Source organism: Rhea americana, unplaced genomic scaffold (genome assembly GCF_003343005.1).
Source record: "Rhea americana isolate MKP2758 unplaced genomic scaffold, rheAme1 scaffold_92, whole genome shotgun sequence".
Taxonomy (NCBI): domain Eukaryota; kingdom Metazoa; phylum Chordata; class Aves; order Rheiformes; family Rheidae; genus Rhea; species Rhea americana.
Window position 1 is genome coordinate 877,245 of NW_028187111.1, and position 14,554 is coordinate 891,798.

General features: G+C 49.0%; 2 protein-coding genes across 2 annotated transcripts; one reads left to right on the top strand and one right to left on the bottom strand.

Annotated features, from left to right (window-relative positions):
• The first annotated feature begins 118 nt into the window (after nt 1-118).
• On the top strand, nt 119-8,098 carry CDCA3 (cell division cycle associated 3). Its single transcript, XM_085324633.1, has 5 exons — nt 119-768; nt 867-990; nt 1,147-1,407; nt 2,350-2,471; nt 2,861-8,098. Exons 1-5 carry the CDS (start codon nt 649-651, stop codon nt 2,999-3,001), a joined length of 768 nt encoding a protein of 255 aa, XP_085180759.1. The 5' UTR covers nt 119-648; the 3' UTR covers nt 3,002-8,098.
• Nucleotides 4,844-10,147, bottom strand: GNB3 (G protein subunit beta 3). Its single transcript, XM_085324634.1, has 9 exons — nt 10,048-10,147; nt 9,413-9,451; nt 9,126-9,232; nt 8,938-9,001; nt 8,654-8,816; nt 8,486-8,552; nt 7,234-7,435; nt 5,808-6,024; nt 4,844-4,950 (listed from the first exon to the last, which is right to left on the bottom strand). Exons 1-9 carry the CDS (start codon nt 10,102-10,104, stop codon nt 4,844-4,846), a joined length of 1,023 nt encoding a protein of 340 aa, XP_085180760.1. The 5' UTR covers nt 10,105-10,147.
• Nucleotides 10,148-14,554: the final 4,407 nt, after the last annotated feature.

The window sequence follows — 14,554 nt, forward strand, 5'->3', positions numbered from 1 at the left end:
GACCCGCATAGTCAGGCGGTCTCTGGCCAATCCCGTGGCGCACAGACAGAGCCGCGGAGAGGCCGAGTGGCGGGCGCGGCGCCCGCCTGCAGTGCAGCCCGACCGACTCGTCCAATGGCAGCCGCCCTCCTGCGGTTACGGACAGCCGCCTGGACCGGCCGTGCCAACGCGCCGGGCCCCTCAGCCAATAGCGTCGCAGAGCGGGCCGGGGGCGGGGAATCCCTTGAAAATCGACATCCGGCAGATGAATTGTGACCGTCGTTCCCATGGAGCTGGCGATGGAGGCACGGGGGGAGCCAACCTCCCTCAGCCGACTTCAGGCCTCAGAAGCCTTCCAGAACCACCCAATCAGCTTGGGGGACGCTTAATTCCCTAGCGAATGGCGAGCGGCGCGCGAGGCGGGGCGATGTAACAGAGCAGTTGCTGTAGAAACGCCCTCGGGAGATTGGCATCGGAGCTGGCCAACGGGCGGGCGCGGGGGGCGGGCCGCGGCGGCCCTCCTCCGGGGCGGAGGCCAATGGGGCCGTGGCCGGCCGCAGCGCGGGAGATTTGAATCGCGGCTGCAGCCCTGTGTGGTGGCTACTGCCTGCTTGGGCTGGAGCGCGGTCCTAGCTGAGGCGGCGGGGTCGCGGCGCGCCGCCTGCRGTCATGGGGGCCTCCGAAAGCTGCCCCACCACTCCTGCCTCCGGCCCCGTCTTTAACAAACACCTGGCACACGTCAGCGACCCTCGCTCCCCCAGCGCTGGTATCCTGCGGACCCCTATTGAGGTACAGGCGCTCCCCGGGCCGTGCGGGTTCCCCGTCCTGCCGATGGGGTTCGGGACTGCCTCCGCCCTTTTCCCGTCCAGCGCCTGCTGTCTCCGCAGGTGGTGAGCTCCCCAGGGGGCAGGCCCAGCCCCACGGAGCCGGCAGCAGGCACTAGCCGGGACCGAGACCCTCGCTCGCCGACGCCGGGCATTTCCCGCACGCCTATGAAGGCCGGGCTGAATGGTGAGTCGGGCGCTCCCGCCAGGCCCCAGCCCGCCGCCAATGYGTGGGACGCCCACCCCCCTTTTTCGCTGGAGCGGGGAACCTTGGCAGCAGCTGGTGAGGGTGGACTGTCTGCCCGGTGCGGCAGCTCATCCCGCCCTCTTCCCTCCCGCCCAGACAGCGTGGACTGCCTGGTGAAGCAGCTCAGCGAGGCCTTCGGAGCTGAGGCTGCACCTCCGGAGCTGGCCCTGTCAGGAGCGACCTGCTGCCCCGAGGAGGCAGCTGCAGAGAAGCCTGCCCTGCAGAGCCCCATGGCCGAGGCTGGCCGGGAGGTGACTGCAGCAGTGAGGGATGAAAGAGCCCAACCACCTTCTCCTAGCACTGGCAGTGAGCCTCCTGTGAGGCCAGCTTGCCTTGCTGGGCCCCCTTTCTCTGTGGGTAAGTGCAATGCCCTTGAGGTTTCCTGCAGGAGTGGCTGGAGGCAGAGACCTTCAGTGAAATACTGGAGACACYTGTGTGTGCAGGGTTCAAAGAGAAATTGCAGAGGAGCCTTGTTCAAAAGCTGCAGGGAGGAAACTGGTCTCATCTTAGGGCCTCTATAAGGCTACTCCTTACAGAGAGCCCCCTTAGATCTTATTGTGTAAGGACAAGTTAGCCATGCAGCTTTCAGTGCCCCCTTTAATAAGCAGGGTTTAAACATTGGGGAGCATACTTGCCATAAATTGGAGGACTGGCCTGTATAGTGCTTGATGTGGGACTTAAGCCACCTAAGACTTTGGTCTTAAGAACTACTGAGTCCTTGATACAGAAATAGGTTGGGACTCTGAATGCTATCTCCTGTGCATGCCTTCTCCAGATCCACCAAGCTTACTTTCTTATGGGAACTTTATCCACTCTTCCCAGTTCAGCAGTTTTCTCACAGCCTCAGGTAGCCTTTCCTTCAGGGGCTGTAACTGATGGCCTGGGTGTCCCTTTGGGGCCTTTTATCTGACTGGTTTCTGCCAGGAATTGAAAAAAAAATGATGTATAGACAAAATGAGGTAAACATTACAGAGGAGCTTGTATGTTTATGTACAAAAATATAACGCAGGCTTTTAATTGTGGAAACCTATTCAAAGGGACCCTGCTGTTTCTCTTTGAGGAAGACCTGAGGAGGGAGGATGGGAAGTACATCTAAATGTTATAAGTAAGTGATGATGAGTCTTTTTATGTAGATCATGCTACAGAAAACTGTCCTGATTGTTTACCTGGGAGTCCTTGAGTAACATTGTCTGTGCAGGCGAGTAGACTAGATCATGAAGACAGCACTTAAGATTCCCCTTAAAATCCATCAATCTCTAGACATGCAGTGATGTACTGACTTGCCCCTTTGTTTTATAGGGAGCAAGCCCATAAGACGCAAGACCAGCAACAAAATCATGGCAACGTCTGGTGGAACTGGGCGTTCTCCCCTCAGCATTCTACAGGATGATAATTCCCCCAGTGCTCTTGTACCTCGTCAGGTAAAGCTTAATGAGATGCACTGGGGGGTGGGGAAAGATGGTTAGAAAGAAAGAATTATCCAGCTTCCAAACTGAAGTCCTACAAAATGTGGAAGCTGGGGTCTCTCAGGTCTGTAGACCCAGTAAACTTTATAAGCCCTTTCCTGTGGATCAGTCTTGTATTTGTCCCTAGATCCCTCTATCTGGTTCAGTGTTTGTATTTTTTACCTTATGGTATTGTTCATGTGAGTGCATCTTCTCTTAGGCTCTGAGAAGAAATCGATCACTCTGTCAGATATTGTCATAGGAGAGCCAAACCTGAATGGCCTAAAAATGGGTTACATTTTCCACTGAAAACTACAAACTCTCAGTTAACTTGGGTTTTAAACTTGGTTGCTTTTCTTCTTTAGGGTAAGAGGCATGCATTGGGAGAGAACCTTGGGGAGAGGAAGGAAGTGACAGTGGATCTGAGCAGGAGCCTTAAATCTGGGAGCTGTACCTGGAGTGACTTGAACAAAGAGAACCAGCAGTGTCCTTTTGCAGAGAATTAGATCTCCTTTCCCTGGAGCTTGCTACAATTCTCTTCTATGTTTTGAGCCTCTTAGGTGTGAGAAATCCTGCAATAGACTGAAGCTCCAGACTTACGGTCACTTTTCTCATCTTTCCCTGATGGGGAGGAGGTACATTCTCTCTCTTAGCAGCGCATGTCTTGTGAACAGTGCTGGCTTTGGCTATTCTGCTTAAGTCAGCTGTAATGATTCACTATGGTGGTTCTTATCTGGGGGTGGGGGAGAAGGGAGGAAATGGGGCAAAAACCTTTGTCCTGATAGGATGGTAGGAGTACCTTCCTTTCCCTGTGCATTGTTTTCTTTAGTAACTTAATTTTTCATTAGCTCTAACACTCAGCCCTGTCCCCATACTGTAACTGCACAGAAGAGCTGTACTAAGAAGGGTCTGACATTGAATCCATGGACTCCAACTCAGATATTGTAGAATAGTCTGGGGAGTCACTCTAAAAGAAACCGAACTATCTAGATCACTTTAAGTTCTTCTGCACCTACTGTGACTCTGGGCCTAATGTATGCGGAGAACTGTAGCTCATGGCAAAGATCTGGTATGAGAGCAAAATCCAAAATAGGGGGTTGCAATGTTGTATGTTGGCAGTAGTATCTTCACCTCTGTTAAAGGCTGACAAAATACAGTGGCTTATCAATGGTCAGAAGTAAAGCCTTGAGATCCCAGGATATGGCTATAAGCCAACTATTGGAATGATGCCTGCATAATGGCTGTTGTCTGTAGTTGAGCTCAGATTTCAAATGATATAAACTTGGCTCCTGGCCYAAGGATACAAACTTGACTCCCTGCCCAAACTCTTGGGCAGCAAATCTGTATTCTATTGGAACAAGAGGTAGTGGGATGTTTTCAGCCAAAACATAGATGAGGGAGACCCTTCCCTGTCCACTTAGAAGCAGAACAGGGCTTGTGGTTTCCCTTCTTAAGGCAGATGCCTTAAGCAATGGGAAGTGTGCAGCCTTCACAGGAGGAAAGTTATGTCTGCTGTACTCTTGCAATACAGGAAAGAACAGTCTGCGGTACTTTTGTGAGCTTTCTTTATTTGCTTGGACTACGAAGTGCTAAAGCAGAGTGGAAAACAGTGGCTGAGGACTACTGGTTAGGTGGGGTCACCACACAACACAAGGATGAGGCAAAAAGAGAAGGAACAACATGAAGCAAACAACAAATAAGAATAAACGTTACATTCCCTGTTTTTTCTGGGGGATCTGAAGATTTCTTCCCCATCTGTGCATAGACAAAATTTGAGCTAAGTCTTCCCCTATGGAAAATGAGCCCAATTTACCCTACCTTTTTTGGTAGAAGTTTCATGATAAAAATATCAAACCCAGTGCCTCTCTGGGAATGTTTGCAGGTACACAGAAGAGCCATATGGAGGAGCTGTACATAGCTAAATTGAGGATAGGGCTTAATCTGGGACAGAGGAGTTGATAAGGAGCCCTCAGAGGGATGGGTGTCAAACATGTATAGAGATGTTTGAAGGAAGAGGTAGGGTGTCTGAATCGTACTGTAAAGGCCTGAGACATGATGAACAGTTGTGTTTGGCTGRAGTCCTGAGGCCTGCAAGAGGCTAGAAACTGCTGGGCCTGTTTAAGGATGGAGAGAACTGCCACTGTGTGTGCTCCTACTCCTCAGCCCTACCCCCAACCCTCAGAGTTCTCATCTTCCTTTCACTCTAGGAGACTCCTACAAGTGACCTGTGTATGGAGACAAGTGGGAGTGATAAGCAGAAGTTTGTTTTGTTCAGTTGACAATGCTGTTTGCATGCGCTCAGGCCTTGGGCCATGCTTCTGCTGCTCTTTCCCTCTCTGCTGTCATCCTCAGTTCCAAATCTTGAGGAAGCTGTCCCAGGAGCCTGTGGCAACAGCCATGCCGTCTGCTGTCACCCCCAGACAGCTCACTCTATTGTCATGGCCAGAGAGGATTCCTGATGGGAGGGGAAGAGGAGAGGTCAGTAAAAGAGACAGAGCCTGGGAGAGGCAAAGAAGTTGGCCAAATGGAGCACGTTGATCAGACTTGTAACCTGTGTACATATGCCCCATGTGAAGATCAGTATGGGGTTAATAAGGACAAACATGCAGAAGAACATTTGTGCATACTGTACAGCTATCATCTATGGGATGTGGCTGAAGAGCAATGGTTTTGGGAAGGTTAAGGCATTTGAATACCCAATGCAATGAAATTGCTGCAACATGCAWTTGATTTTATCCTGGAACAATATCATTGATAGGACTAAGAAAGGAGATCATTCTTGATAAGACTGAGGAAATAGCAATGCTGTTGAAGTTTAAAAGGTGCGCAATGATGGAAATTTTCAGAGACTAGATGCTTTATGTGATCTGAAAGAACAATACTTGTGCGTATTCCTTGTATGAGTGTCACTGAGCATCCAAAAATATTGAATGGAGCACAGCTTCATGCTTGGCTCTGTACCTGGCCACCAAGTGGCACTGTGAGCAACTGAAACTGATAAACAGCAGAAATTAAGAGACAATGTGAGACTATGCCTATGAGCAGTTTTAGCTAATAGGCCTATTGATGCTCTTTTCCCCTTTGAAACAGTCTTGCTTAAAGGCTTACCCTCCTTAACATTGACTGAAGCAAATACTTTTATTCAAAAGGTAATTGTACAACTTCTGGTGTGTTCCTTAAGTGTGAGGAGGCATTGTTGAGCTTCAGTCAGTATAGCATGTGTCCACTGAGGAAAAATAAGAGCCTTTCTATTGCCTTGATAGGGATAGAATGTCCTACAGGGAATAAGAAGGACCTCTAAGAGCCACTCACCCACACGCTCTGCTTTCAGAGAGTCCCAGATGTTGCAGTTGAAGTCATCATATCCCGCAAGCATGAGGCGCCCACTGCGGGAGAAGGCAACTGATGTGATTCCACAGATGATGCTCTCATGAGAGTACACTATGAGCTCCTGGTCTGCCCGGAGGTCAAAGAGACGGCAGGTGGCATCATCTGAGCCGGTGCAGATGGCTTCACCATTAGGGAAGAACTGAGGAGGACACATACCAGATTTTAATCAGACTGGGACTTRCACATTTCCTTGATATCTCTTGCTCCCTGCTAACCACCAGAAAGCCATGGGGCTAGGAAAATCCAGTGGACAAGACATTGGATCTTAAAAGTAGAATCTGCTGGAGAGGGAGACTCATGCTTTTCCGAAGACTGTTAACTCTTTCCACCTCCAGAAAGCCAATGACCTAGGCTAGAGCTTCTGCAAGATGCCCTAGTGCTTGGAGAAGGATTGTAGTGTGTGTGTGCGTGTGTGTGTTCCTACCCCCCCCCCGACACACACACACACACACACACACACACAAAAGTTTTGGGGCTTGATGTCTACCAGTTACCCCCAGGTGGTGTCTAGCAAGGTTCAGAGTTATGAGAGCCTTCCTCACACTGGGTGGTCTGAACCTCATGCTCAAAACTTCTTGTAAGCTGGCTCTTTGTGTGTCCTCCTCCTCCTCTGCTTTCTGCCCCCCCTCCTTGGTCCCTGAGGGGAAGAAGATTCCTTCAGGACAAGGGGTAGCAGAAAATCACATGGCTGGCAGGAAGGCAATGGGGCAAGTGAGAAGTCAGTGAATGCTGTTATAAGCAATAGACATTGCAGGAAGCCAGTAGACTCATTTAGTTAGCAGAAAGGAATTAAACTCACACTTTAGTTGTCCTGTCACCCCTGGGGTGTTCCCTCATGTGAAGATTTTTTCTTTAGAAGATCTCCCTGTGATCCTAAGTTATCACTTCTATGGTCTGAAGCTGACTGAGACCCTCACCTAAGTTAGGTATTCCTGCCATCTCACTTACCTTGCTTCAGGGTTCCTACAGCATGCCTAAACTGTGGTTCCCAACAACTGCTATGAGCGAAGTTGCATCAGAGCTTATTTTAGCATGTTGAGCTTCACAGACTCTGGTGTGCTGGCTGAGTTCAAGCGGTGTTTTGAGAATGGCAGTCAGGCCCAGACACTTTGCCCCAGTGCCTGTAAGAACAAGCCTCAGAACTTCAGCAACTGGCTCAGACTCACAGATATTTGAAAACTGAACTCAGATCTTCCCTACTTCAGACTGGACCCTGAGATCTTGGTTCCCCACATATAATGGTGACAGCATTTTTTCAACCTGTGCCCTAAGGTGTTCTCTCTCTATTTCTGTGCTGGTCTCACCTCCATTTCCTTTGTCATCACAACCACGCGGACAGCATACATACGCAGATGGCGTTGATATCAGACTCATGTCCTGAGAAGGTCTGACGGCAGGTGCCCTCCCGCACATCCCACAGTTTGGCAGTAGCATCGCAGGCTCCAGAGATGAACAATTTAAAGTCTGGGGAGACAGCCAAACTCATACAGTCTCCAGTGTGACCCAGGAAGACAGTCTTCTGCTGCCCTGTCTCAATGTCCCAGAGTGCACTGTGGGAGGGGAGAGAAGTTTTCAGAGCCAGCCAAGGCAAATCAGCTCTATAGCTGGTTTGAAGAGCTGCCCCACTTATTAACAAAAAAAAAAAAAAAAAAAAAAAAGAGGAAGCCATGAGAATGGGAAAACAGGTGAGAATAACACTGAACTTGGCTATATAAAACACAAAACATCTTCATAGCTATTGTTATTCTTAACTTAGACTATGGCTGGAGTGGGGTGGTTGTGATTTGACAGTGTTCATGGGGACAGTCAAAGGGGATACTGAGACCATGTAAGAGAGACTTGCAGGTAAATAGCCAAAAAAGGACTGCTGTACGCACACTGTTGGAGCATGGCCTGTTTTCCCTGGGATCCCACRCTATCTGCAGGCAAATAAGCCCCATGTAGCCTTGATCTCTAATGGAAATGCCACATTCTGGCTTGTCCTGCTTAAGAGTTTCTGCCAAGGTGGATGTTGGGGGAAAGGGGAAGATAAAGACTCAGACTTCCTCAGTCACAGCAYAGGGTTACTGGAGAGCCAGGAACCAAGGGTTCGTGCACAGGCTTTATAGATGACCTTTGTGTAGTGGGTAAGATTTGAGAAATTAAGCTTGTATGTAGGTTCTACATAACTTTATGATTTTTTTTTCTGGAATAAATTATACTGTGCTTTATGAGAGCTGGCTAGACTGTCTTTGCTACTTCACTAGTAGATCTGCATCTTGATTTGGCTTCAACTGGGAAAAGAAGCATCTGTTCTGCCGAGGGAGGAATTAGGAATTTGGCTTCCTAAGGTACTCAAGTAYCTAAAGTACTCTGTGTACTTTGCATAGAAGCAATTTATCCTTTGATATTGGAAAGGTGGGTAGCTGCAAAGCAAAAGAATTCCATTTGCTGGTGTGAGTTGTGCCTCCAAGAGCCAGAGGGATTGTACAGTGTCTGCTCCTGTGATAACATAATTCCTAGAGATAAGGTTTTCCAGAAGTGCTGAAAGCTGGAGACCTATGTGAATTTTCAGTGCCTGTGACCACCTGTATTGTGAAGATACAGAAGAAAACACTCACCATGTGGTGTCTCCAGAGCTAGTCACAATATTGCTATCATCCAGAAATCGGCAGCAGGAGAGATAACCTGTGAAGCAGGAACAAGCCACTATGAGAAACAGGACAGGGCTAGAAGAAGGAAGCTTGGAAGCAGAAGGCACCTAGGCTGTAGGTAGGCAGCACACACACCTGTATGGGCTGAGAGCTCTCTGCTCACTTTAACGTTGCCTTCACGAGTCTTGAGGTTGTAGATGGAGCACATGTTGTCAAGGCCCCCACAGGCCACAAAATTGCCTGAGGGGGCATAGGCACAGGTCATGACCCAGGAAGAACGCAAAGGGATGGCATGAACCTGGGAGGACAAGAAACCAGGTCTGCACTCTGGGAGCAGAGGAGATGGGAGAGAACAAGGGTACTTCCTCTGAGGGCATTCACTCCAGCATCCACATTTGCTGCATGCATCTGACTCTTACCTTGTTGGTAGTGTATGTGTCCCATACAATCAATTTCCCATCTTGTGAGGCACTGACCAGGAGTCTGAGAGAGAGGCATAACATTATATTAGTAGTTCTCTTCCCATCAGAGCCCTCTTGCCCTCTGTGACTGGGTGCTGCCTTGCACCCCACCCCTGTACCCAGCAGATCAGCAGTATCTCTCTCACTTGGAGTCTGTGGACCAGTGCATGGCGTAGATCTTGGCCAGGTGCCCACGCAGGGTCCTTCGGGTCCGCATCTGAATGCGGCCAACCACTTCCACTCCAGACACAATCTGAGGAGAGTGGGAAGAGAGAAGGAGTTAAACCTGGACTAATAGGAGCTTTTCCATTCTCTGCTTCCACTTTTCCACTCTGCTTCCCAATTCCTCCCCTGAGCCTGGCGGAGACACCACCTTGCAGTAGTGCTAGCTAACTTAAAAATACTCACCTGGCCAGCCAGTTCTGCCCCTTACCTGAGCAAGTGTTGTGTCTGCACAGGCTTTCCGGGCATCCTGGAAAAAGAAGAGAGAGGTTGAGTCAGAAAAGCACTGTGTGATGAGGGCAATGAAATTCAGCGGCGTACTTGAGAGCCTGATTTAAAGCGGGAATTGTCAGAGGTAGGGACTATGGCTTTGCTGTGTTTAGATTTGCTCAGCCCAGTGGGATCCTGATCTGTGACCAAGGTTCCTCAACCCCCATCAGACAAATAACAGGAGGGTGAGCCAAAAGGTGATCTGCATCCAGTTCCCCATGCTATGCCCTTTCTATGGATCCTCTGGCCTGGCAAAACACCGACTATCTCCTAGACAGAGGAGAGCCCAGGGATATACTGTGTTCTGTGGTCCCGTGCAGATCTGATGCCTGTGGCCACTTGCTTCTCACCCATTTAGAGTTTCCCTTTTTCTCACTTCCTCTCCCCCTCTTTTTGCTCCCTGTCCTTGCTAAGAGAATCCCCATTATCAATTAAAGAGCTGTGCAGAATTGCAGAGGGCCCCAAGGATATATTTGGAGAAAATGTGGCTCCAGGTTGAGGCCGAGTAGGGGATGGAGACTTGGCCACAAGGGACAGGTGCTATCTCAGCAGTTTCATGACTGTTCCCAGCCTTACCGCAATCTGCTTCTTCAGCTGCTCAGCCTCTTGTTTCATCTGTTCAATTTCCCCCATATTTCTGATCTAGGGATGGCTCCTCCACGTGCAGAACCTTGATTCTGGAAAGACAAATCAAAGGAGAGAGGTGTGAGGTAGAAAGCATGCTAATATATCTTTGATCAGTTATGAAAATGTAGGTGTCTCTGAAAAGGACTTGGCAGCCATTTATTGGTTGCGTGATTGGAAATGTCATGCTGTATCTGGTCAAAGCCTTTAGCATTTGAGAAGGTCTTAATGGATCTGACCAAAGGTCCATTTGGTTCTCTATCCCACTTACATGTACACTAGGAGCTTAAGACCTCCAGAACCTCTTATGGAGGCTCTGCACTTCTCCCCTCACCTCTTTATCTGTACCCTCCCTACTCCAGATCCCTGTGAAGTCCTGGATCCTCCATGGTCAAGCTGTTCACCTGCAGCTCCAGGAGGACTGTGGGGCCTATTTCCTGTCTTTTGTCTTAGGCAAAGCATTACTGGACAGTGTTCACCAGCTCTTTGGCCATCAAGGCAATCTGTGGTCTGTTGAGYGCTCTTTCAGAGTTCTCTTCTGATTTCTCACCCTAAAAAAAGTAAGTGGATAGCTAGGGAAGGATCTAAGAATAAAATAAGCACATAATGATATTTCTCCTACTTTGCTGGCCCAGCTTTTCACTGACTTCCTAAGTTTGAGGCAGTAGCACTGTATGCTCTAGTCCACTGTCCAGTCACCTTTTGAGCCTGTGTCAAATTTTAGCATCCTCAGTGCCCTACAGTGTGAAGTTCCACAGCTTAATGGCATGCTCTGTGAAGAAGTACCTGCTTCTATTGCTTCTGAACTTGCCTGGCACTAGCTTCACTTGATGGCCTCTGGTTCTTGAACTGTAAGAATCAGCAAGTAATTGATCTCTATTCAACTCAGTGTCACTCAGGATTTTATAGGTCTTTGTCATATCCTTCTTCAACCACCTCTTTTCTAGACTACAGAGATGGTTTTCAGTCATTCCTCACATGTAAGCTGTTACATCTCTGTTGTTCTCTGTGCCTTTTTCAGTTGTTACACTGTTTTGCAGAGAAGGCAATGAACCAGAACTGCAAGGTACAGGCGAGCCATAGGATTACACAGCATCTCTGTTTTGTTCTCTCCTTCTTTRCCGTTAGATGTACTTAAAACTTCACCAGTGATTCTGTCATGCCCCGCTCACAAAGACAAATCTGATCTTTGTTGCTTCAGTCCTTCTCTCAGGTAAGTATGAGTGTCCAGAGGTGCTTCAGGTGTTTCCATCAGCCTGGTTGCACCACCATCAAAAGAACCACTTTGTACCAATGCCAAGAAATGCTCCACCAGTATCTGTAGAATACCTAACCTGTGGGTCACATAACCTCTGRCCTCTGGCCTTTTGTCTAACAGCATCATTTCTTCCAGCTAATAGGGCTTTGGGTCCTTCTGTGTCAGGCTGCTCTTTCCCAGTGGGGCACTCCCGAAGCACATGCAGATGGTTCCCCATGTCCCACCTTTGTGTGCTCCTTTGCCCCATACAAAGGCCCCAGTGGTGCTCTCTGAGTTTCTYGCCAGAATCCTTTCCTCTTGTATGTCCCTGTGGCTCTCCTTTGATCCTCCAGGCAAAATTAGTTTTTGCTTGATCAATGACTGCTGAGGCACAATTTGAATGCAGGAAAGCCAGGGAGATACATCTCGTGGAAAGGCCTGTGCTTATGCCTGAAAGAAGCTACGTCAGACTATGCCCCACAGAGAAAGGCTTGTACAATTGTGACTGCAAGGCTGCGTGGAGCCACATCATTGCTACCTTTCTTCTGCTCCCTACCCAGGCATTAGATGTGGCCATTTGGCCCAGTCTGCTTGCTCCAGCACATGGCTGAGAGAGCAGGAGGAGGCCCACAGCTACACTGCCAGAGCTTGGAGGCATGTGCCACAGCAGTGATCTAGGACTGCCAACCTCCACTGCATTGAAGGATGGGAAAAGATCAGTACCTGAGCTGGCCCCCTTCCACTACTTTTTCTCCTCTCCTTGTAACAGAACAACCATGAGTGGTGTTTCTCCCAGCAAGGATACATAGTTATACCTGGCTGAGTGAAGCTGGGCAGGAAGACCACCTGAATGCACTTCTCCTTTGGGAGGGGGTTGGGCACGTCAGTCCCAGCTAATTGACGGGGGTGAGGGATCCTGGCGGGGCTTTGCAGCTTTCAGTAGCAGGTTGCACAACCACCTTATCTTTGTGGTACTTGCCCCTCAGCTTTGGTGTACAGTCAAGATCTGGAGACTGTGTCCAGCTCTGATCATGCCTCCCAGCACACTAGGTAGCAAACATTTACCTTCTCTCATCCTGTGGAGACCAAGCTCTACCATTCTGGTCAAAGACTTTTGCTTTTTCAGTTTTCCCCGTGGCTGGTCCTGCCTCCCCACCATCACAGCTCCACAACCCTCAACACTGAACATATTTCCTTCTTGGGCCATGTCTTCTGATTTACACTCCTTCCAGCTTCTTCTGCTTGATTTCCAAGCCCTGAAAGCCTGGCCTCCCCATAGCAATCCTTCTCTAAACCTTCTTCCAGCTGGAAGCACACTGGATCTCGGCTTTCTAGGCTGTCACTCTCCAGACCTTTGGCCATCTGAGTTCATCGTCTTCCCATCCGCCTTAAACTGACTTCATAGACTTCTAATTCCATTGTCCAGCCCTGCACAGAGATGGGAGTCTTATTCTTCCTTCTTTCTATTCTGCAATTTCTGCCCTCTTTGAAGCAGGCTGCATTAAGTGTCACTCATTTCCTGTGAGATCCCCGGTCTCCACTACATATCTCCTGTTTTTTTCACCACTCTCTTTCCATGGCTATTTCTTTTTCAAGTCTGACATTATCATGGGAGACCCAGTTCACAGGCACGTGTTCTGTTAAGTTGCACAACCAGATGAGGTGCTTGGAGAGCCAGTAGGAAGCTCAAAGGTAGGGGCACAATGTCGAGGACAGATAAAAAGAACTAAATATAGCAAAGGTATGGCTCAGGTTCAGGGCTCTGTCCAGACCTTTAAATCCCATTGAGGGAACAAGCTAAATGAAATTGGGAATTGTTCTCAGCCTCAGAAGAACAAGAAGCTGCAGATGAGTGATAATAATAGCTCTGACTTCGCCTATTGCCTCCACTCATCACATCCCAATGCAATTTGTTGAGCATGAGTCACCTAGTCCCCACTGGAATGCAACTGCCTTCTAGGAGGACCACAGCAGGTGTGCAAAAGGGCAGCTCACCATGTAAATTTGGGGCAGGAAGTGGAACAACTGAACTGGTGAAGAACAGGAGAAAGGGAGTAGAGCTTCGAGTCTGGGCAAGGCAAGTTCTTGCCCAGGCAGCAAGTGACCAGAGAACATTTCTTGCAGATCCACAGATCAGTTCAGGGGTGCTCATAATAGCTGCCCAGCCCCCCTTTAAGAGGAAGAATTTCTAAGCTGCATGCCTGATGCTTTCAGGAAATAATGGCTTGCTCAGGTAGATGCTTAGTAGTAAAGGAAACCAAACTGGTAGGCACCTTTGAAGAAACAAAAACCCACCACCACCCTGGCACTGCAAAGAGCTACTGACAGGTTGACTTTGGCACTAGTACTTGTGTGCAGACCTGTGCTTCCTACAGAGCCACATACATCATTTGGGAGCCTGATAAACTCAAAGTCTTGACTTAGTTGATTCACATCAGCTTGTCTTATGAGCTCTGCCTTGACTGTACACATCCAGTTCTCAGTTCTCAGCTTTTGAAGCCTGTTTTCCTCTTTTTCTATTATCTGACCTGACAACTCCACTGAGCCTTTTTCCCTCCTGCCTTTCACCCATGACAAACTTGCTGGTTGCTCCTGCTGTAGCTCTCCTGCCTATCAGCAGCCAGATGAATCCTGAGCCTTTGGGTGTCTTCTCATTGCAGACCAAGTGCCTTTAACTTAGTGTGAAGCTGATGGGTCTGTAATCTTTCTGCTCTGCCTTTTACTGCCACTGCATGATTTTCCAGGGAAGTATCCATGTCCCTTGTACCACATCAGGATAGAGACCTCTCCGGCATCCCAGGTGACTGTCCTCTCTACCTAGTCACTTCTCTCTGGGAATGAGGTGTGAATGATGGGTGGGARAAAAGGGGAGTCAGACCCCCTCATTTTCTAGCCTCTGGGTACCTTCCCCCAGGCTGGGGAGGGAGCTGTCTCTTTGAGTTGCCCAGCTGAGAGAGTGCTGTAAATRGAAAAGGTAAAGGTGCAGGAGGGAGGACAGAGTATTAACAGGCAGCATCCCTTGGCCCCTGTGTAATCCCCTTGGCTGGCCTTGCATGCTCACCCTGACGACCCTGAGCTCCTTGTAGAGCCGGATACAGAGATGATCCCCCTCTCCTGCAACAGAGATCAAAGGCCAGGGTAAAATTACCCTGCTCTATTCCTTGCTTTCTGTGGGCTTCTTCCTCCAGAAAAGCAACCAGCTACAAAGAAGTGTGCAGAGAG